The following is a 22811-nucleotide window of genomic DNA, read 5'->3' as shown; positions in this document are numbered from 1 at the left end:
CATCTGCAGAAATTTGCGAGTGTCTTTGGTGACATGCAATTCTTCCCAAACTCCTAATGAAATATAGCTGCTGCCGTGCCTTCCTTGTAACTGCATCAATAGGTTGGGCCCAGGATAGATCCACAGAGACGTTGGCACACAGGAACTTGAAACTGCTCATCCTTTCCACTGCTGATCCCTTGATGTGGACTGGTGAGTATTCCCTTGACTTACCTTTTCTGTAAGTATCAATCACCCTCTATATAACAAAATCTATCCTTAAAACATAGGAGCAGAATTAGGCCATTCAGCCCATAAGTCTGCTCCACCATTCAATCATGGCTGATTTATTATCCCTCTCAACCCATTCTCCTGCTGTCTCCCTGTAACCTTTGACATCCCGACTAATTAAGAACCTAAAAACCTCCACTTTAAATATACCCGATGACTTGGTCTCCGTAGCCTTTTGTCTATCCCTCCAATTTCCTTTCGAACTTCTTCCTCCTCTCACCTCTCTGAGAGGTAATGTTACAGCTATATTGGACCCTGGTCAGACCCCACTTGGAGTACTGTACTCAGTCCTGGTCGCCTCATTATAGGAAGGACGTGGAAACCATAGAAAGGGTGTAGAGGAGATTTACAAGGATGTTGCCTGGATTGGGGAGCATGCTTTATGAGAATAGGTTGAGTGAACTCGGCCTTTTCTCCTTGGAGTGACGGAGGATGAGAAGTGACCTGATAGAGGTGTACAAGATAATGAGAGGCATTGATTGTGTGGACAGTCAGAGGCTTTTTCCCAGGGCTAAAATGGCTAGCACAAAAGGGCATAGTTCTTTCTCTTCAAATCTTTTTATTGTTGTATTATACAAAAGAAATAACACGAGTACATCGAAATAACAACACTTACAATGTCTCAAAGAAAAACATTATCTTAAAGATTGAAAAAAAATTTTGTGATAATAAAAAAAACCCTACTAAGCAGAAAAAGCAGGGGGAAAAACTCATTAGGTGTACAATGCGTCATAAGAGGGGCATAGTTTTAAGGTGTTTGGAAGGAGGTACAGAGGAGATGTCGGGGTAGTAAGTTTTTTACGCAAAGAGTGGTGAGTGCGTGGAATGGACTGCCAGCGGCAGTGGTGGAGGCAGATATGATAGGGTCTTTTAAGAGACCCCTGGATGGCTACATGGAGCTTAGAAAAATAGAGGGCTATGGGTAAAGCCTAGGTAGTTCTAAGGTAGGGACATGTTCAGCACAGCTTTGTGGGCCGAAGGGCCTGTATTGTGCTGTAGGTTTTCTATGTTTCTAAACCTCTGTCCTCTTGTTTTAGATATCCCTATCATGGGGAAAAGAGACTTTGACCACCTACTGTAGTTTTGGCTCTCAGAATTACATGGAATTTTCTCAGGTTGCCCCTCAGCCTCCTTTGGTCCAGGGAATGTAAGCTCAGCTGATCCAATCTCTCCCCATAGCTAAAAGTCCTCCAGTCCAGTCACCAACCCAGTGAATCGCCTGTGCAACCACACTCTTTATACAGTGTGGTGACCAGTTCAAAAGTCAGGAGGTTACGTTGCAACTTTATAAAACTCTGCTTAGGTCACATCTGGAGTATTACACACAGCTCTGCTCGCCCTACTATATGAAGGTTCTTGTGGCTTTGGAGAAGGTGCAAAAGAGGCTTACCAGGATGCTGTCTGGCTTAGAGAGCACGTGTTATCAACTTGGATAAATTTGGGTTGTTTTCTCTGGAGCGTCGGAGGTTGAAGGGAGATTGGATAGAGGTTTATAAGATTATGAGAGGCATAGATAGAGTGGACAGGGACTATCCGTTTCCTTGTGTTAAAATGTCCAATACCAGAGGGCATGCATTGAAGGTAAGGGAGTGTAGGTTCAAAGGGGATGTGAGGGGTAAGTTTTTTATTCAGAGAGTGGTGGATGTCTGGAATGTGCTGCCTGGTATGGTGGTAGAGGCAAATACATTAGAGGCTTTTAAGAGATGTTTGGAAAGGCAAATGGATGAGAAAGATGGAGGGATATGGACATGGTGTAGGTAGGAGGGATTAGTGTTTGGGTGCTTTTGATTTGCTTTTTAGCTGGTTCAGCATAACATTGTGGGCCGAAAGGCCTGTTTCTGTGCTGTATTGTTCTATGTTCTATGTACAGCACTTCAAAAATCCTTGCACAAGAGCCAACTGATCACCTTTAATGGTGTACACTATCTGTGTTCTTACCCGTATAGCTTCTGGGACATCACTGACAGCTCCAGGATCCAGTCTCACTAACCGGGTTACTTCTGCTCCTATGGCCTCAGTGTTTTTAAACCTATCAGATGTAAAACATTGGATAAATGCCAGGAAAATCACCAATAAAAGCTTGCACAATAAAAGGATAAATACTGTAGGTGCAATATATCCCCCTGTTTCAAATAGGCAGAATCCATGGCGGTGGTAACCACAGGTGGAATAGACAGGAGGACAGTCATCTTGATACTCCAGCTGCAGGTCAACCCCAAATTCAATTGATTCTTTTCTGTATTACACTTAAAAAATGGCTTGAAGCACCACAATATCTCACTGACAGCCCAGTCATATTACATTCCTTACTGATAAAGTATTTGTAACAGTGTTAACTCTTACTGAAGAAAACACATCTTTGACAGACACACATTTGTTTGATCATTCTCCTTTGCCCTCAGGACAGAGAAATTAATCTTCTACTTACCTGCATTGGAAAGCATTGGCTTTCTTTAACGACATTGTGATATGAATGTATAATTCTCCCCATTTCACATTTTTCATTATTGAAACCAATTATAAAATAGGTACTTCTCCTACCTGGACCTACTCCTCCAAGAAGACATATACAATTGAGTAAGATAAAAAGACGATAATTTTGATGTCGTAAACAAATGAAAGGCTACATAGGATCGCGTATGAGTCTGACTGCAAAATTCTGCCAAAGCAAAATGGCTGCCCTCTTCTCTGAAGTGGTTCAACTGAATTTCAGAATTCAAGTTGGCAGCGATATCAGATCCTGTGCCCTCTGGTCCTGGACTCACCCACAATAGGAAACATCCTCTCCACATCCATTCTATCTAGGCCTTTCAATATACAATAGGTTTCAATGAGATTCCCCCTCATCCTTCTACACTCCAGTGAGTACAGACCCAGAGCCATCAAGTGCTCTGCATACATCAACCCTTTCATTCCCGGATTCATGCTCATGAATCTCCTCTGAACCCTCTCCAATGCTTGCCAGTGGGTCTAACATGTTAGGAGATTTGGTATGTTATCAAAGATTCATGCAAATGCCTACAGATGTACAGTGGAGAGCTTATCACTGGTTGCAAGATAACTTTGTATGGAGGCTTCACTGCACAGGATGGTAAGAGGCTGCAAAGGGCTTTAAGTTCAACCAACTCCATCAAAGAAACAACCCATCCCACTACTGAGGACATCTTCAAGAGGCAGCACCTCGAGGGCGGCATCCTCACTATGGACCCTCACCATCTGGCAGATGCCCTCTTCTCATTACTGCCATCAGGGAGGAGGAACAGAAGCCCAAATACCTACATTCTATAACTAAGGTACAGCTTCCTTCTCTGCACCATCAGATTTCTGAACAGTCCATGAACACTACCTCACTATTCTTTATTTGAATCCACTACTTATTTTTGCAATTTATGGGCCTTGCTACAGCAGATTTCACAACATATGTCAGTGTTAAGGAATCTGATTCTGAAAGCAATGTCAGTCCCCCATAGTATTTCACTCAAGTTACTGTCTCACATGTCAGCCTTGACAGAGGCCACTGGCAACAACTTGATTGCAAGCGGTAGGACGGGGAACATCATATCTGAGTTCACTGCTGCCTCACCCCACATCAGCACAAATCTTGACAGTAAAAGGCAGTTTATTGTCACGCAAGTTCGGGAGCAATACCCAAATTCTTCTCTTGTTAATGCTGATGTTAATGCAGCATAATTACTGAAGAAAGAGCAGTGAACTCAGCCCTCGTTGTGGAGAGACTAGAATAGTCCCCATTGGGTCAAGTTACCCATTCACTGAAGGAGAAGGTGACGTAGAACACTAGCATTATACAGGTCTTTCAGCCCGCAATGTTGTGCCAGCTTTTTAACCTACTCCAAGATTAATCTAATGCTTCCTTTCCACATAGCCGTCCATTTACTTTCATCCATGTCTCTTAAATGCGCCTAATGTATGTAACTCTACCACCATCCTGGTAGTGTATTTCACACACCCATTATTCTGTGTAAAAATAACTACCTCTGATATCCCTTTATACTTTCCTCCAGTGGTGGTTCTTCGTCATGTTTAATAATGACAGGAAACCTGTGCGGGAGAGTTTTTAAAGTGGAAAAGATAATGCTCCGGGGAGTTCCACTCTCTCGACCGCAGAAATCCAGGTCCATTGGTACGAACAACTGTCACAAACTGGGGTCTTCCTTGGTTGCAGTGGATGACCATGACGTCTTCTGTGTCTTGTCAAGCCCTTCATCCTCCACAGTGTTCCAGTGCCACCTTCCTAGCCATTGGATCTCTCTGTAGATCTCATCCGCCCAGTTTGCTAGAGCTGACTTTGCAGGCTGGGACAGGCATGTCCCTATCTCATTGGGACATGAGGCCCAGCAGCTACCCTCACCAGGTTTAGCTCGCCTGTCAAAGTGGTGTACCAGGGTGTGGCTGCTGCTGATGCTTTCTTCCAATCACCTCAAAATTATGCTCTTTCGTATTAGCCATTTCCATCTTTGTAAAAAGTCATTGGCTGTTCACTGTATCTATGCTTCTTATCATCTTGTACAACTCTATTAAGCTACTTCTCATATCCTCCTTTACTCCAAAGAAAAAGCCATAGCTTAGTCAACCTCTCTTCATAAGACATGCTCTCTAATCCTGGTAAAACTCCTCTACATGCTCTCTAAACACTCCACATCCTTTCTATAATGAGGTGACTAGAACTGAACACAATACTCCAAGGGTGAAGTAACCAGTGTTTTAGAGAGCTGCAATAACATAACTTCACTGTTTGAGCACTGCAGTCACGCAAAAGCAAAGTCTTATGATGGAAGTACGTGGAAAATAATTTCAAAGACAAAAGTATAATTTGCACTGACTGACTCAAAACTCTGATGTAGAGTCATGGAATCCTGCAGTCAGAAACAGACCCTTCAGCCAGTCATGTTTATACTGCCTGCTTCATCCTAGGCACCAGCCTCCCCAGCATCGAGGACACCTTCAAAATGCAATGCCTCAAAACGCGGCATCCATCATTAAAGACCCCAACCATTATCAATGCTCTTCAGAGTTTGCCTGCCTGGCGTCGGTGGTCGCATAACCAGGGCTGCTCATACGACCATCTGCTCCCAGGGCTTCACATGGCCCCGATCAGGGTCTAAGCAGGTGCTACAACTTGCCCAAAGGTGACCTGCAGTCAAGCACAGGGAAGGAGCACCTTATACCTCCTTTGGTACAGATGTATCTTCACCCCATCACCCAACATACCTATGTAAATATTTTAATACTTGCTCTGTTCTTTCCTAATGCTGTGCAGAAGTCTTAGGCACATGTAAAAAAAATTCTGTAAAGCGAAATGAAAAGTTTCTAAATATCAAAAAATTTACTACAAAGAGCAGCAAACAGTTAAAAATGAATCAAATCAATATTTGGTGTGACCACCGTTTGCCTTTAAAACTGCATCAATTCTCTTCGGTACACTGTCGTGCAGTTTTATAAGAAAATCGCCTGGTAGGCTGTTCCAAGCATCTTGGAGAGCTTGCTGCAGTTCTACTGCAGATTTTGGCTGTCTTGCTTACTTCTGTCTCTCCAGTCTCAATGATGCTGAGATCAGGTCTCTGTGGTGCCTATACTATCTGAAACCATATAAAAATGGGCTACACAGTACAAGCGACCTGGGTTTAATTCCTGCTGCTGCCTGTAAAGTGTTTATACGTTCTCCCTGTGACCATTTGGGTTTCATCTGGGTGCTCTGGTTTCCTCCCACAGTCCAATGACGTACCAGTTGGGTAGGTTAATTGGTCATTGTAAATTGTCCTGTGATTAGGCCAGGGATAAATCAGGGGATGAGTGGCAGTGCGGCATGACGGGGCGGAAGGGCCTGCTCCATGCTGCACCCAATAAATAATAAAAAGCTAGGGTGCCTAAGACTTCTGCACAATACTGTAGTTTTGTAATTCTAAGAAGATAATTGGTGTAGGTGCCTTTCAGTCTCATGGAGTCGGATCCCAGAAACTATTGTTTTAATGAAGCTATCACATCAACCAGTTACAATATGCGGGAGGACCAATCTCAAGAGTTGTTTCTGTATACATATTTTGATAAAGGTTCAAAGGTTCATTTAATACCAGAGAATGGATACAGTATACAACCTGAAATCCGTACTCTTCACAGACATCATCAAAACAAGAGACCCCGTAGAATGAATGATAGAACATCAAAGCCCCAAACTCCCTATCCCCCCTCCCCTCACACAAGCAGCACCAAAAGCATTGCCCCACCTTTCCGCGCACCATGGCAGCACCGACCTCCCCCCCATCCCCATCAACCGAAGCCCCAAAGAGTCATCAAAACTACGGTCTATAAATGTACTTTGAATCTTTGTAACCAGTTGATGTGGTATACAGTGATAGGTAAAAATGTTTAGATCCAGTAGCAATACTGGTTCCAGTTCCCCATCAATGGGAAGTGATATTGCAAAGCTTTGATCACTCAATGTTTCCATGTACATTTAAGAAATAAAACTAACGCAAATCTCTTTAATACTTAACTCTGGCACAATTACCTGGTAGGTAGCTGTATGGCCAAGTATGGCGAGATGCTCCAGGCCAGATTGACATTATCCTTCCATTGCTTTTCATTAAGGCTGATGTACTTGGATCGCCAATTCGCTATGCTGGCTTCTCCAGCTTGGTCCATTGCCAGCTCAGGGGCTGAGAGGGGATTGTACCATGTGGAGAGACGCTCTATTTCGCTCGCCTAAGTATTGAGACAGAGAGCTATCATTTTTGAATATTTACAGTCTGTTCCGTTTCTAAGATTTCATTCAGCGTTGAGGCTGGCAGCTAGAGGACAGAGTCTGCTGCTGATAGCAACATCAATCTTAATTCTTTTCAAATGGATCTCAACAAATGGAACTAAACTACTTGAGACCACAAGCAGGCTGCAATTGATAAAATATTGTAATTAGGTGTCTGATAATAAGACATGGGAGTAGAACTAGGCCACTCAGCCCATCAAGTCTGCTTCGCTATTCCATCATGGCTGATTTATTATCCCTCTCAATCCCATTTTCCTGCCTTCTCTCTTTATCCTTTGACACTCTGATTAATGAAGAACCTATCAACCTCCACTTTAAAATACTCAATGTCTTGGCTTCCACAGCCTCTCTGTGGCAATGAATTCCACAGATTCATCAACCTCTTGGTGAAGAAAAGCCATCTCGTCTCTTTTCTAAAGGGATGACTTTGTATTCTGAAAGTGTGCCCTCTGGTCCTTGACTCCTCCACTATAGGAAATACCCCCTCCACATCCACTCTATATTTGATACCCCCCTCATTCTTTTAAACTACAGCAAGGACCAGAGCCATCAAATGCTAATTACTTCCTACAATTTAAACTCTTTACATCTTTCCATCCAGAAAATTCTTTACATCAGATTGGAGAAGCGACGTGGAAGACTGTAACATCAGAACAACGAGTTGCTGGTCTTCACTCTTGTTATAAGAGTGACCTCTCTTTCTGTCGCTGGTGAGAAAAAGCCTGTCTGAGATACTGAAGTGCTGGGTTATGGACTGCAGTTGTTGATGGGCTTTAGATCAAGGTCTCTTTGGGGGCATTTACTGTTGCTTTCATGGTGGGGGGTGGTGGAAGTGGAGGGAGGGTCGATGTTTCTGCTGCTGTTTGTGCATGGGGGGGACTTTAGGGTTCTGATGTCACTATCATTAATTTTCTTGGGGTTCTTGTTTTGTGCATGTCTCTCTGAAGAGTACGAATTTCAGGTTGTATAGTGTTTACATTCTCTGATACTAAACTGAACCAGATTGGTCTTATTAATGATGAGGAAATGGCATAACTGAGATGTACCATGAACTGCCAACAATGTCTGGCTCTTCAATGACCACAGGCCATGAAAACCCAACCACAATGCTGCTGCTAGATGTTTAACTAAAACCAGGATGAAGGAACATATCACTCCTGTCCTAGACAGTCAGCATTGGCTCCCTCTATCTTTCAGAACTGATTTTAAAGTTCTCTTACTTGTTTTTAAAGCTTTTAATGGTTTGGACTGGATTATTTTCGGTTTATAATCTTGTTTGACCTTTCAGGTCTTCTTCCTCCAGTCTCTTAAATTTGAACAATCTCCCTCAAAAGATAATTGGCAGGTCATCTTTTTTGAACTATGCTCCTAAACTATGGAGAAGAACACCATTCTCTGAGAGAGCATCTTTGGAACTTGTACATCCACTTACGATTGCATCCAAGATTCACAATCATCCCGTCAGCGCAACACTCCCTCGGTATTTGCACTGTAGTGTTAGCCAAGCCTGCAATTTTAACTTGAATTTGAACCCACAAGCAGTTCAATTAAACAGGAAGTGAATCTACAGTGAGCCATGGTAAACAGAAGGTTACAAATATACTTCTGTGTGGAATGATTTTAATCTTCTGTTCACCCACCAGAATTAAATTAATAACTAAAACAGGCATCATTAACTGTATGTGATCCATGGTTCATTAATGCTGTATGTACTATTTCAGTTATTTATCAATGTATTAAGCAACTGGCATTAATTAATTTATTTAAAGATTCAGTGCGGAACAGACCCTTCCAGCCCAAAGAGCCATGCCGCCCAGCAACCATAAGACATTGGTGTATAATTAGGCCACTTGGCCCATTGAGTCTGCTCTGCCATTTCATTACTGCTGATCCATTTCCCTCTCAACCCCAATCTCCTCTCTTCTCATATCCCTTCATGCCTTGACTTACCAAAATTCTATGAAGCTTTGCTTTAAATACACTTAATAATTTGGCCTCTACAGTCAATTATGGCAATGAATTCTACAGATTCACCATCATCTGGCTAAAGAAATTCCTCATTTCCATTTTAAATAGACCTCCTCTATTCTAAGGTTGTGCTCTCTGGTCCTAGACTCCACCACCACAGGAAATGTCTTCTTCATATTCTCTCTATCTAGGCCATTCAATATTTGATAGGCTTCTTTGAGTTCTCCCCCTCTTCAGTTTTTAAAATTCCAGTGAGTACAAGCCCAGAGTCATCAAATGCTCCTCATATGACAAGCATTTCAATCCTTTTCAATCAAGCATTTGTGAACCTCCTTTAAGCCCCCTCCAACGTCAGCACAAAACTGCTCTCAATACTCCAAGTGAGTCCTCCCCAGTGCTTTATAAAGTTTCAACATTACAGCTTTGCTTTAATATTTTAGTCCTCTTGAAATGAATGCTAACATCACATTTAACTTCCTCACCACAAATTCAACCAGCAAATTAACCTTCAGGGAATCCTGCACGATGACTCCCAAGTCCCTTTGCACCTCAGAGTTTTAAATTTTCTCCCCATTTAGAAAGTAGGCTATGCTTTTATTTCTTCTATCAAAATGCATGACCATACACTTCCCAACACTCTTATTACATTTGCTACTTCTTTACCTATTCCTCTAATCTGTCAAAGTCCTTCTGTAGCCTCTCTACTTCCTCAAAACTATCTGCGGCCGCACCTATCTTTGTATCAACCACAAACTTGGCCACAAGGCCATTAATTCCGCCATCCAAATCATTGACAAATAATGTAAAAAGAAGCGGTCCCAACACAGATCCCAGTGGTGACCACTCGTCACAGGCAGCCAATTAGAAAAGGATCCCTTTATTCCCAATCTTTGCATCCTGCCAGTCAGCCACTCCTCTTTCCATGCTAGTATCTTCCCTGTAATACCACGGGCTCCACCCACCCATTTAAACCTAGCCTAATCACAGGACAACTTAAAATTAACTGGTAGGCCGTGGACTGTGGGAGGAAACCTGAACACCAAGAGGAAACCCACACAGTCACTGGGAGAATGTACAAACTCTTTACAGATGTCACCGGAATTGAACTCTGAAGCCACAAGCTGTCAGAACGTTGCGCTAACTGCTACACTACTGAGGCATAATCACTTCTCTCACTGCCTCATTTTTCATTTACATTATCTTTAAGTGAAACAGGAAAGAAAAACAAAGGAAGCACTGCCAGGAGACAGAAACACACAATGGAATGTTAGGGGTATGAATGGCTATGGTCCTGGTGCAGGTTGATGGAAGTAGGCAGTTTAAATGGTTCAGCAAGGACTAGATGGGCCAAAGGGTCTGTTTCTGCAGTATACTTTTCAATGACTCTAACATTGACAGAGAAAAGCTAGTTGTAGAAAATTACTTTAAGTTGCCTCCTAGGACAAGAGGAAACAGGTTGGAAGATTTAGGATTGCTCAGAGAGCAGAGACCAACCAACATATTAAGCAGATTCCTGAAGAGAGTAGCAAATATAAAAATTCAATGGTTTGAATAAGCTAAAGAGGGCATTTTAGAATTATTCTGTATGAGTGAACTAAAATTAGCCAATAGCCTTACTGTGGAAGAAAATTTCAAATATAGGTTTAAAAGAGCTTGATGTTCCTAAAGTTTTGTGACCTTCTGGACATCCTGTGTTTTCCCAATTAACTTACAAGTCTACATAACTAAGATCATTGTGCTGGCCACACCTACTCCTGAGAACAATAACACAACTGCACAAACAAGATAAGAGCAGACGGATGAGCCACAAATCATGAGGAAAAACATGATGAAGTATCAACTCTTTGGCTGGTTTTGCACACTTGTCTGCTATAAGATATAAACACAAGCTGATTTCTTTGTAACTCACAGTTCCACACATGTAGACTCTCTATGATATCATGCTAAAATAAAAAAGTTGCCACTTGAAATCAGGTATTGAGCTTTATTTTAAAAATTCTCTGACACTTATTTATCCATAATTAGCTTATAAAAGCAGACAACTGGAGGGTAAAAAATTTAGACATTGCAATTACAAAAATGCATCATTGACTGAAATTGAAAACTAGGCTTAGAGCTTGTGCCATACGTATCGGTGCTGTATGGAAATTCAGCCATTAAAGGTCATGGCATAACTACTCTCTTAGAAATTTACATAGATTCAACAAACTTCTATGGATGGACAGTGGAAAGTATCCTAACTCGTTGCATCATGACCTGCTATAGAAACACCAAAGCCCAGGATAGAAAAGGCTACCGAAATTAGAGGATACAGACAGTTCATCATTGGCAAAGCCCTCTCCACCACTGAACACATTTAGATGAAGTGCTGTCATACGAAAAATGCATCTTCAGTATAATGAAAGACCCTCACCATCCAGGCCATACTCTTTTCTCACTACTCTCAGGCAGGAGGTCCCACATTACCAGGTTCAGGAACAGCCATCAGGCTCCTGAAATGGCGTGGATTACTTCAGTAACCACTACTCTGAACTGATTCTACACCCTAGACACACTTGCAAAGACTCTTTACAACTTGTGTTTTCAGTATTACATATTTTTAAAAAATTTGGACAAATTGTCTCCTTTTGCACATTGGCTTTTATCAGTCCTTGTTCAATTATATTTTTTCATAAAATTCAATTTCAGTTATTTCTTTTTCCCTGTAAATGTCTGCAAGAAAAGGAATCTCAAGGTAGTATATGGTAAAAAATTATGCTCCCTTGCATTATCCATTTCCCAGGAGAAAGGCAAGTTCTTTACGCAGAGAGTGGTGGGTGTGTTCCCCACCCCCGCCCCGCCAGGGGTGGTGGTGGAGGCAAAGCTCAGAGTACATTTATTATCGAAGTATATACAGTGTACTATATACAATCTTGAGATTCTTCTCCTTATGGGCAGCCACAAAACAAAGAAACCCAAAAGAACCTATTAAAAAAAAACTGTCAAACACCCTAAGTGCAGAGAGAAATAAAAGCAAATCATGCAAACAATAAAAGTAAGTAAACAGATACATTAGAGTCATTTAATAAACTCTTAAGATTGGCACATGGATGACAGAAAAATGGAGGGCTATGTAGGAGGGAACCTCCAAGAGGTACACAACTTTGCCATTGGGTTTGGAGGCTTGTGTGCCCCAATGACCCGGAGAGCTATGCTGGCTGGAGTCAGGGCTTTACTGCATGCTTTGACTCTTGATAGGGTCACCCATGCAAACAAGTCATAGGGTAGAGGCCAGACTAAACGTGTTCCACCGGTCCTCCAGGTTCGGGGATTCACCTCAGGGCTAACAACCCTACTGGTCAAACAAAGCTGTTATGGAAACAACAATGAACCATCCTTCTACATCTCAATAGCTCAGGACAAACAGAGATAAAGGACCTTCACTGCTGCCCAAAACACCGGCAGGCAGTAAGTAACGTAGGAGGAAAGTGCTAGATCTTAGAGTAGGTCAGCACAGCATCGTGGGCCAAAGGGACTGTAACATTCCACGTTCCATGTAAATTTACTTTGAACTTAAGGAAATGGAATGAGTACAGTACAGTTTCTGCACATTACTTTGCTTAACCACTCACCAACAAAGACAAGAGAAGTGTGCGTCGTTTCATGTAGTATTTATGTAGCTGAGTACCTCGGTTGGTCTTCTTTGACATGCCTGGTCAGGAAATAATGGAAAATTTTAATATTAGGTTACACAAAGGAACCGAAGAATATTTTGCACTAGTCTTCCTGGAGCATATCCTACATCGAACACATTATATTTAAGATGTTGTATAACCTTATGTCGATACTAAATTTATTTTAAAAATAAGACAATTCCAGTCACCTTTGCAATAAAAGCAAATGTTAAATCAAACAAAGAAATATATTTAATTGGTCTGTATACATGCAGGAGAGTGCAAGGGGTAATCACATCTGTTACATGATTAGAATTCAAAATGGACAGCTTTAGGATAATTACACTGCAGGCGTTAAGCAACATGACACACCACACAAGCCCAAATCATGCTTCGCAAGAAAGCCAGGTGAAATGCAATTTGAATAGATAGCTCAGAAGGGTTTCCGATGTAGACATCACCTGATTTTTTGGAGATGGTTGACATTCCACTGGACAGTGGGTAGGTATTGATCCAGCCTTGCGCAGACTGCTGCCGTGTTCCAACGGCAACGTCAAGATTATTCCGCGAATCAGCCACAATTATAACAGACAGGCTATTCACAGAGGGATCCTGGTTGTCTGAAGAATATTTTCCATGTGTAAAGTTTATGGACAGTACTTTTCTTTGCACCACTATAAAACTTCAATATCTATTTTTTTCCAAACCAAATTACAGACAAGAGAACACAAGCAAAGTTTTACGATTATGGCATTTGAGTACCAGCTGTTAAACAGCAAATTGAGCCCGTGACTTTGTTATAGTTGTAGAATTACATGTACAGCAAAGTAAAAGATTAAACATGAGAAATTCTGCAGATACTGGAAATCCAAAGCAACACAAACAAAATTCTGGAGGAACTCAGCAGGTCAGGCAGCATCTGTGGAAATGAAGAAACAGTCAATGTTTCAGGCCGAGACTCTTCATCGGGACTGGAAAGGAAGGGGGAAGACACCAGAATAAAAAGATAGGGAGAGGGGAAGGAGGACAAGCTAGAAGATGATAGGTGAACCCAGATGGGTGGGAAAGATCAAGGACTGGAGAGGAAGGAATCCGACAAGAGAGGAGAGTGGACCATAGCAGAAATGGAAAGAAGAGGGGACCCAGGTGGAGGTGATAGGCAGGTGTGAAGAGGTAAGAGGCCAGAGTAGAGAATAGAAGAAGACGGGGGGTGGGGAAGGAACATTCTTTTACTGGAAGGAGTTCAATATTCATGCCATCAGGTTAGAGGCTACCTAAACAGAATACAAGGTGTTGTGCCTCATTGTGGCACAAGAAGACGCCAGAAAGGGGAATAGGAATCAGAATTGAAATGTTTGGTCTCCGGGAAGTTCTGCTTTTGGTATATGGAGTGGAGGTGCTCAACAAAGCAGGCCTCCAATTCACGACGGGTCTCACCAATGTTGAGGAGGCTGCATCGGGAGCACCAGACACAATAGACAACCCCTGCAGACTCGCAGGTGAAGTTTTGCCTCACCTGGAAGGACTGTTTAGGGCCATGAATGGAAATGAGGGAGGAGGTGAATGGGCAGGCATAGTACTTCAGCCACGCAGGGATAAGTGCCAGGAGGGAGATTAGTGATCCTTTTACAGCTACTATTTATAGATTTGCTAAGTATGCCCACAGAAAAAGAATTGCAGGGTTGTATGTGGTGACATGTATGTAAATTTTACTTTGAACTTTGAACTAGTGGCGAGGATAAATGGACATGGGAATCACAGAGGGAGCGATCCCTGTGGAAAGTGGTGGTGGGGGGGAAGATAAATATATGTATGGAGGTAAGATCCCCTTGGAGATAGAGGAAGTTGTGCAGGATGACATGTTAGATGCAGAGGCTCATGGAGAAGCAGGAATATCACTGTTAAGGCAGCAGGAAGATGGGGTAAGCGTGGATGTTCAGGAAATGGAGGAGATGCAGGTGACAGCAGCATCAATGGTGGAGGAAAGAGAACTGTTCATTGAAGGAGGAGGATACCTGATGTCCTGGAAAGGAAAGCTGCGTCTTGGGAACAGATGCGTAGGAGACAAAGGACTGAGGAAAGGGAATAACATTTCTACAGGAGGCAGGATGAGTAGTCAAGATAATCGTGGGAAATGGCAGGTTTATAAAAGATGTCGGTTGACAGTTTGTTTTCAGAGGTGGAGACAGACAGATCAAGAAAAGGGAAGGAAGTGTCAAAAATAGACCAAATGAATTTAAGGGCAAGGTGGAAATTGGAGGTGAAGCTGATGAAATTGAAGGGTGCATGAAGCAGAGCGGACTTGAACAGATTAACTTGTTTTTCTTTTGGAAAACATTGGGATTTGTTGGGAATATATCCTGAGGCACTGCACTAACGTAGACCTACATAGCAGAAACATTGCACTGACCAATATGGGCATTACACGCATACTATCTTGAACAAACACAAGAGATTCTATAGATGCTGGAAATCCAGAGTAACAGTACAAAATACTGGAGGAACTCAGCAGGTCAGGCAGTATCTATAGAAAGGAATAAGCAATCGATGAGACCCTTGAGACCCTTCACCGAGACTGGAAAGGAAGGGTGAAGAAGCCAGAATAAGGTGGTGGGGGGAAGAACTGGTAGGTGATAGGTGAGCCCAGGTGAGAGGGAAGGTGGGTAGGTGGAAGGGGAATGCAGTAAGGAACATGAGTGCAGGTGAGGGGGAAAGTGGGTAGGTGTAAGGGGGATGCAGTAAGGAACTGGCAGGTGAATTGTGGAAGAGGCAAATGGCGGAGGAAGGAGGAATCTAATAAGAGACAAAAGTGGACCATGGGAAGGAGGAGGGGAGCCAGAGACAGGTGATGGGCAGGTGAGGCGATAAGAAGGAGTAACCAGAATGAGGAAAGCAGGGAGGGGAGAGAGATTACTAGAAGTTAGAGAAATCATTATTTCTCTAACACTGGTAAAATATGTATATAAAAACTTATTCCAGGGTTTGTAGAGTGATAAATTGTAGCATGGTTACAATTTGATAGGTGAAGCCAGGTGAGGGGGAAGGTAGGTGGGTAGAGGGAGGGGAATGAATTGAGATGCTGGCAGGTCAACCTTCCTGGTGAATCTTGGAATTCAGCAGGTCAGGCAGCATCTATGGAGAGGAATAAATGGTTGACATTTTGGGTGGAGATCCTTTCGCCTGAAATATCAATTGTTTTTTCCTCTTCGTAGATGCTGCCTGACCTGCTGAGTTCCTCCACCATTTTTTTGCTTATGAAAATTTATCTGCAAATTATTCATTCTCAATTTTAGCTCTGCTTCTCAGAGAAGATAGATAAATGAGGGTTTATAATTTATCTCATTGCCTTAGGTTATTAATGCTGTAGACCCCAGTTTTCAAATACACTTAAATTCAGAAGATCATTACAAATTGGACTATAATGGACTATGGTCCTGTGCAAAAAGTCTTAGGCACAGAAATATAGCTAGGGTACCTAAGACATTTGCACAGCAGTGTGCTTGTCAATGCGGAGATTGTAAATCTGGCAGGAGCGAAGGATGTTGCGAATCGTGATAGTGGAGTGCTGTGTGAGGGGTGTGGGACAGGTGCAGAGGAGGAGTACCAGGGCAGGGAGGTGGCACGGCTGCAGACACCCCCAGCCCTGAGACACCAGGCAAGGCCATTTGATTCCAAACAATTGGTTTATGATCATTACAAATGTCTCTCTGGTGCTTCCTGCTCCCTCCCATCTCCCTTCCCCTTTTCCCAACCGTGATTCCCCTCTCCCTGACCCCTTCCCACTCTCAGTCCACATTAGAGACCCACATCAGAATCAGGTTGATCATCGCTCACTCATGTCATGAAATTAGTTTTGTTGTGTGGCAGCAGTACAGTGCAATACATAAAATTACTGCAGTACTGTGCAATAGTCTTAGGCACCTTAGCTATATGTGCTTAAGATTTTTGCACAATACTGTAGATTTTCCTCTCTGTGTTCTGGGTTTAGAATGGCTGTTTTGAATTCTATGATTTGTATGCAATTGCAATATTTGAAAACTTGAGTTTAGTGATATTAATGACATGTTTATGATGGTTAAATATCTGTCTTTAACTCTGTGGAATCTATTTACCCAAAAAATCTTCAAATTGGACAAAGCTAACGACTGGGAAGAAGGAGAAAGAGCTGATTCTGTTGAGAGAGCCAACAGGAAACTGGAACTATTCTCTCAACTGGAAAAGCAATACCATGGAGGTAAAATAAATGAAATGGCAACACTCAAGTTCTGCCAGAGGAAAAAACAAAGACATAAGTATTCTTTGGTGTTAAACAAACTGAAGGTCAAAAAACTCAAGAGGTTACAAAAGTGTGAAGCACCAATGAAGAAAGCAAGTGCATTGTTGCCCAACCTTGCTAAGAGCATTTATTACAGGCATCATATGGATATGGTTTTGAACTATGGACTTTTTTCAGTCTCATAGTTTTTTTATATTCTGTTTTTGCACATTCTTTTTCAGGTATTTTTTTTGTGTGAGGACAGGGGCATTTGGAGGTCGATGTTCTTGAGGCATTTTGTGCTGGGGGAGGGGTTCTGCAGGTCGCTGTTTTTGTTGCAGTTCGTGTGAGGAAAGGGGGTTTGGGGGGGTTCAATGTTCTTGTTTCATTTTTATCTGCATTTTTGTTCCGGGGGGGTTTGGGGGGGGGGGTCAATATTCTTGTTGCATTTTGTGCGGGGGAGGGGTTCCGGAATTCGATGTTCTTGTTGCGTTTTGTGCGGGGGAGAGAGTTTGGGGGGGGATTGATGTCCTTGTTGTGTTTTGTGTGGGGGAGGGAGTTTGGGGGGGATTGATGTTGTTCTTGTTGTGTTTTGTGCGGGGGAGGGAGTTTGGGGGGATTGATGTTCTTGTTGTGTTTTGTGCGGGGGTGGGAGTTTGGGGGGGACGGATGTTCTTGTTGTGTTTTGTGCGGGGGAGAGAGTTTGGGGGGGGATTGATGTTCTTGTTGTGTTTTGTGCGGGGGAGGGAGTTTGGGGGGATTGATGTTCTTGTGTTTTGTGTGGGGGTGGGAGTTTGGGGGGATGGATGTTCTTGTTGTGTTTTGTGCGGGGGTGGGAGTTTGGGGGGGATTGATGTTCTTGTTGTGTTTTGTGCGGGGGAGGGAGTTTGGGGGGGATTGATGTTCTTGTTGTGTTTTGTGCGGGGGAGGGAGTTTGGGGGGATCGATGTTCTTGTGTTTTGTGCGGGGGTGGGAGTTTGGGGGGGATTGATGTTCTTGTTGTGTTTTGTGCGGGGGAGGGAGTTTGGGGGGATGGATGTTCTTGTTGTGTTTTGTGCGGGGGAGGGAGTTTGGGGGGATTGATGTTCTTGTTGTGTTTTGTGCGGGGGAGGGAGTTTGGGGGGATTGATGTTCTTGTTGTGTTTTGTGCGGGGGAGGGAGTTTGGGGGGATTGATGTTCTTGTTGTGTTTTGTGCGGGGGAGGGAGTTTGGGGGGATTGATGTTCTTGTTGCGTTTTGTGCGGGGGTGGGAGTTTGGGGGGATGGATGTTCTTGTTGTGTTTTGTGCGGGGGAGGGAGTTTGGGGGGATTGATGTTCTTGTTGTGTTTTGTGCGGGGGAGAGAGTTTGGGGGGGATTGATGTTCTTGTTCTGTTTTGTGCGGGGGAGGGAGTTTGGGGGGATTGATGTTCTTGTTGCGTTTTGTGCGGGGGAGGGAGTTTGGGGGGATTGATGTTCTTGTTGTGTTTTGTGCGGGGGTGGGAGTTTGGGGGGGATTGATGTTCTTGTTGTGTTTTGTGCGGGGGTGGGAGTTTGGGGGGGATTGATGTTCTTGTTGTGTTTTGTGCGGGGGTGGGAGTTTGGGGGGGACGTATGTTCTTGTTGTGTTTTGTGCGGGGGAGAGAGTTTGGGGGGGGATTGATGTTCTTGTTGTGTTTTGTGCAGGGGAGGGAGTTTGGGGGGATTGATGTTCTTGTTGTGTTTTGTGTGGGGGAGGGAGTTTGGGGGGATTGATGTTCTTGTTGTGTTTTGTGCGGGGGAGGGAGTTTGGGGGGATCGATGTTCTTGTTGTGTTTTGTGCGGGGGTGGGAGTTTGGGGGGGATTGATGTTCTTGTTGTGTTTTGTGCGGGGGAGGGAGTTTGGGGGGATTGATGTTCTTTTTGTGTTTTGTGCGGGGGAGGGAGTTTGGGGGGATGGATGTTCTTGTTGTGTTTTGTGCGGGGCAGGGAGTTTGGGGGGATTGATGTTCTTGTTGTGTTTTGTGCGGGGGAGGGAGTTTGGGGGGATTGATGTTCTTGTTGTGTTTTGTGCGGGGGTGGGAGTTTGGGGGGATGGATGTTCTTGTTGTGTTTTGTGTGGGGGTGGGAGTTTGGGGGGATGGATGTTCTTGTTGTGTTTTGTGCGGGGGAGGGAGTTTGGGGGGATTGATGTTCTTGTTGTGTTTTGTGCGGGGGAGGGAGTTTGGGGGGATTGATGTTCTTGTTGTGTTTTGTGCGGGGGAGGGAGTTTGGGGGGATTGATGTTCTTGTTGTGTTTTGTGCGGGGGAGGGAGTTTGGGGGGATTGATGTTCTTGTTGCGTTTTGTGCGGGGGTGGGAGTTTGGGGGGATGGATGTTCTTGTTGTGTTTTGTGCGGGGGAGGGAGTTTGGGGGGATTGATGTTCTTGTTGCGTTTTGTGCGGGGGTGGGAGTTTGGGGGGATGGATGTTCTTGTTGTGTTTTGTGCGGGGGAGGGAGTTTGGGGGGATTGATGTTCTTGTTGTGTTTTGTGCGGGGGAGGGAGTTTGGGGGGATGGATGTTCTTGTGTTTTGTGCGGGGGAGGGAGTTTGGGGGGATTGATGTTCTTGTTGTGTTTTGTGCGGGGGAGGGAGTTTGGGGGGATTGATGTTCTTGTGTTTTGTGCGGGGGACGGAGTTTGGGGGGATTGATGTTCTTGTTGCGTTTTGTGCGGGGGAGGGAGTTTGGGGGGATTGATGTTCTTGTTGTGTTTTGTGCGGGGGTGGGAGTTTGGGGGGGATTGATGTTCTTGTTGTGTTTTGTGCGGGGGAGGGAGTTTGGGGGGATGGATGTTCTTGTGTTTTGTGCGGGGGAGGGAGTTTGGGGGGATTGATGTTCTTGTTGTGTTTTGTGCGGGGGAGGGAGTTTGGGGGGATTGATGTTCTTGTTGTGTTTTGTGCGGGGGAGGGAGTTTGGGGGGGATTGATGTTCTTGTTGTGTTTTGTGCCGGGGAGGGAGTTTGGGGGGATTGATGTTCTTGTTCTGTTTTGTGCGGGGGTGGGAGTTTGGGGGGATTGATGTTCTTGTTGTGTTTTGTGCGGGGGAGGGAGTTTGGGGGGATTGATGTTCTTGTTGTGTTTTGTGCGGGGGAGGGAGTTTGGGGGGGATTGATGTTCTTGTTGTGTTTTGTGCCGGGGAGGGAGTTTGGGGGGATTGATGTTCTTGTTCTGTTTTGTGCGGGGGTGGGAGTTTGGGGGGATTGATGTTCTTGTTGTGTTTTGTGCGGGGGAGGGAGTTTGGGGGGATGGATGTTCTTGTTGTGTTTTGTGCGGGGGTGGGAGTTTGGGGGGATTGATGTTCTTGTTGTGTTTTGTGCGGGGGAGAGGTTCCAGAAGTCGATGTTCTTGTTGCGTTTTATGCAGGAGAGCGGTTTAGGGGTTGATGCTCTTTTTTTCTGGTTTCATGGCTATCTGTAAAAGAATCTCGGAGGGCGTTGGTCTGAAACATTGACTGTTTAATCATTGCCTGATCTGCTGAGTTTCGCTGGCACTTTGTGTGTGTTGCTCTGGAGATGAACAGTTTTGTAATCTGATTTAATCTGGGTTTTGTACTATTTCTTGATCAGCACGACACAAAGGCACCACAAAGGATACAGTGGAAATACAGAAAAAAAAACACAAAAATATCCCACAAATCCTGATGGTCAAATCACCGAAATACTGAAAAGCCCCAGGTTTCTCCAGTGAGAGAGGATTAAATATGCTTGGATCATCAGTGCCAAAAACCTGCCAAGGAAATTCAGAGTCAGCAGTTTAAAGCCATTAGTGGTGGATGACAAACTCCAGTGGTGTATACGATAGGTCACAGGGTCTTCTTCCTTGTATTCATTCTGAAAGCATATCCCAGCTCAAGGTGCGTTGCAAAGAACATAGAACATAGAAATCTACAGCACATTACAGGCCCCTCAACCCACAATATTGTGCCGACCATGTAACCTACTCTAGAAACTACCTAGAATTTCCCTACCATAGCCCTCTATTTTCCTAAGCTCTACGTACCTATCTAAGAGTCTCTTAAAAGACCCTGTCATACCTGCCTTCACCACTGTCACCAGCAGTGCATTCCACGTACCCGCCACTCTCTGCGTAAAAAACTTACCCTGACATCTCCTCTGTATCTACTTCCAAGCACCTTAAAACTGTGCCCTTTTGTGTTAGCCATTTCAGCCCTGGGATAAAGCCTCTTGACTATCCACACAATCAATGGCTCTCATCATCTTATACACCTCTATCAGGTCACCTCTCATCCTACGTCACTCCAAGGGGAAAAGGCCAAGTTCAGTCAACCTATTCTCGTAAGGCTAGTTCACCACTCCAGGCAACATCCTTGTAAATCTCCTCTGCGCTCTCTCTATAGTATCCACATCCTTCCTGTAGTGAGGTGACTAGAACTGAACACAGTACTCCAAGTGGGGTCTGACCAAGGTCTTAGACAGCTGTAACATTACCTCATAGTTCTTCAACTCAATCCCACGGCTGATGAAGGCCATCACACCATACAACTTCTTAACAAGACTGTCAACCGGCACAGCAGCTTTGAGTGTCCTATGGACATGGGACATGGACCCCAAGATCTCGCTGAGCCTCCACACTGCCAAGAATCTTACCATTAATACTATACTCTGTCTTTGAATTTGACCTACCAAAATGAATCACCACACTTATCTGGGTTGAACTTCATCTGCCACTTCTCAGCCCAGTTCTACATCCTATCAATACCCTGCTGTGACTTCTGACAACCCTCCAGACTATCCACAACACCCCCAACTTTTGTGTCATCAGCAAACTTATTAACTCACCCTTCTACTTCTTCATCCAGGTCATTTATAAAAATCACGAAGTAGGGGTTCCATAACAGATCCCTGCGGAACACCACTGGTCACCGACCTCCATGCAGAATACAAACCACCTACAACCACCCTTTGCCTTCTGTGGGCAAGCCAGTTCTGGATCCACAAAGCAAAAGATGTTAAGACCATAAGATACAAGAAGTACAATTAGGACATTTAGCCCATCAAGTCTGCACCTCCATTTCATCATGACTGATCCATCTTCCCACCAAGCCCCTATAGAAACATAGAAAATCTACAGCACAATACAGGCCCTTCGGCCCACAAAGCTGTACTGAACGTGTCCCTACCTTAGAACTACCTCGGCTTTACCTATAGCCCTCTATTTTTCTAAGTTCCATGTAGCCATCCAGGAGTCTCTTAAAAGACCCTATCGTTTCCACCTCCACCACCGCTGCCGGCAGCCTATTCCACTCACTCACCACTCTCTGTGTAAAAAACTTAGCCCCGACATCTCCTCTGTAACTACTTCCAAGCACCTTAAAACTGTGCCCTCTCATGCTAGCCATTTCAGCCCTGGGAAAAAGCCTCTGACTATCCACACGATCAATGCCTCTCATCATCATCTATCTTCTGCCTTCTCCTTGTATCCCTTCATGCCCTGACTAATCAAGAATTTATCAACCTCTGTTTTAACTGACTTGGCCTCTACAGCTACCTGTGACAATGAATTCCAGATTCTCCACTCTCTGGCTAAAGAAATTCCTCCTCAACTCCATTCTAAATGGACACCCCTCTATTCTGAGGTTTTGTCCTCTGGTCTTAAACTTCCAAGCAAATGTTTTCTGCTTGTTCTAACCTCAACTCAACTTTAGAGGAAACTGATAAAAACACAAGAAGGGTGGGAGGGGGTGTGATAAAAATATTGAAGATGTTGATGAGGTCTTTTGATATCAGGGTGATTCAAATCAGCATGGCATTGCAGGGCTTGGTACAAGAGGCAATTTAGCAGATCATTACCTTAAAAAGATATAAGTTTAATTGCAAGTCAATTTTTATGCACCTCAATGTGCAGTACAATTCTATAAGAAAAATGAT

General features: G+C 43.9%; 1 protein-coding gene across 2 annotated transcripts in view; it reads right to left on the bottom strand.

Moving 5' to 3' along the window:
• Nucleotides 1–22811, bottom strand: part of LOC134360064 (phosphatidylinositol 4-kinase alpha) — a 267869-nt gene that overhangs the window by 69883 nt on the left and 175175 nt on the right. For both annotated transcript variants that reach the window (XM_063074140.1, XM_063074141.1), the window contains 4 exons: nucleotides 13134–13292; nucleotides 12631–12710; nucleotides 6797–6990; nucleotides 2209–2299 (listed from right to left, as the gene is read on the bottom strand). In XM_063074140.1, the coding sequence (XP_062930210.1) occupies nucleotides 2209–2299; nucleotides 6797–6990; nucleotides 12631–12710; nucleotides 13134–13292 (524 nt within the window). The remainder of the gene's footprint in view (nucleotides 1–2208; nucleotides 2300–6796; nucleotides 6991–12630; nucleotides 12711–13133; nucleotides 13293–22811) is intronic.

Source organism: Mobula hypostoma, chromosome 21 (genome assembly GCF_963921235.1).
Source record: "Mobula hypostoma chromosome 21, sMobHyp1.1, whole genome shotgun sequence".
Lineage (NCBI taxonomy): Eukaryota > Metazoa > Chordata > Chondrichthyes > Myliobatiformes > Myliobatidae > Mobula > Mobula hypostoma.
The sequence above is the reverse complement of the archived record's forward strand: the minus strand, read 5'-3'. Positions and strand labels throughout refer to the sequence as shown.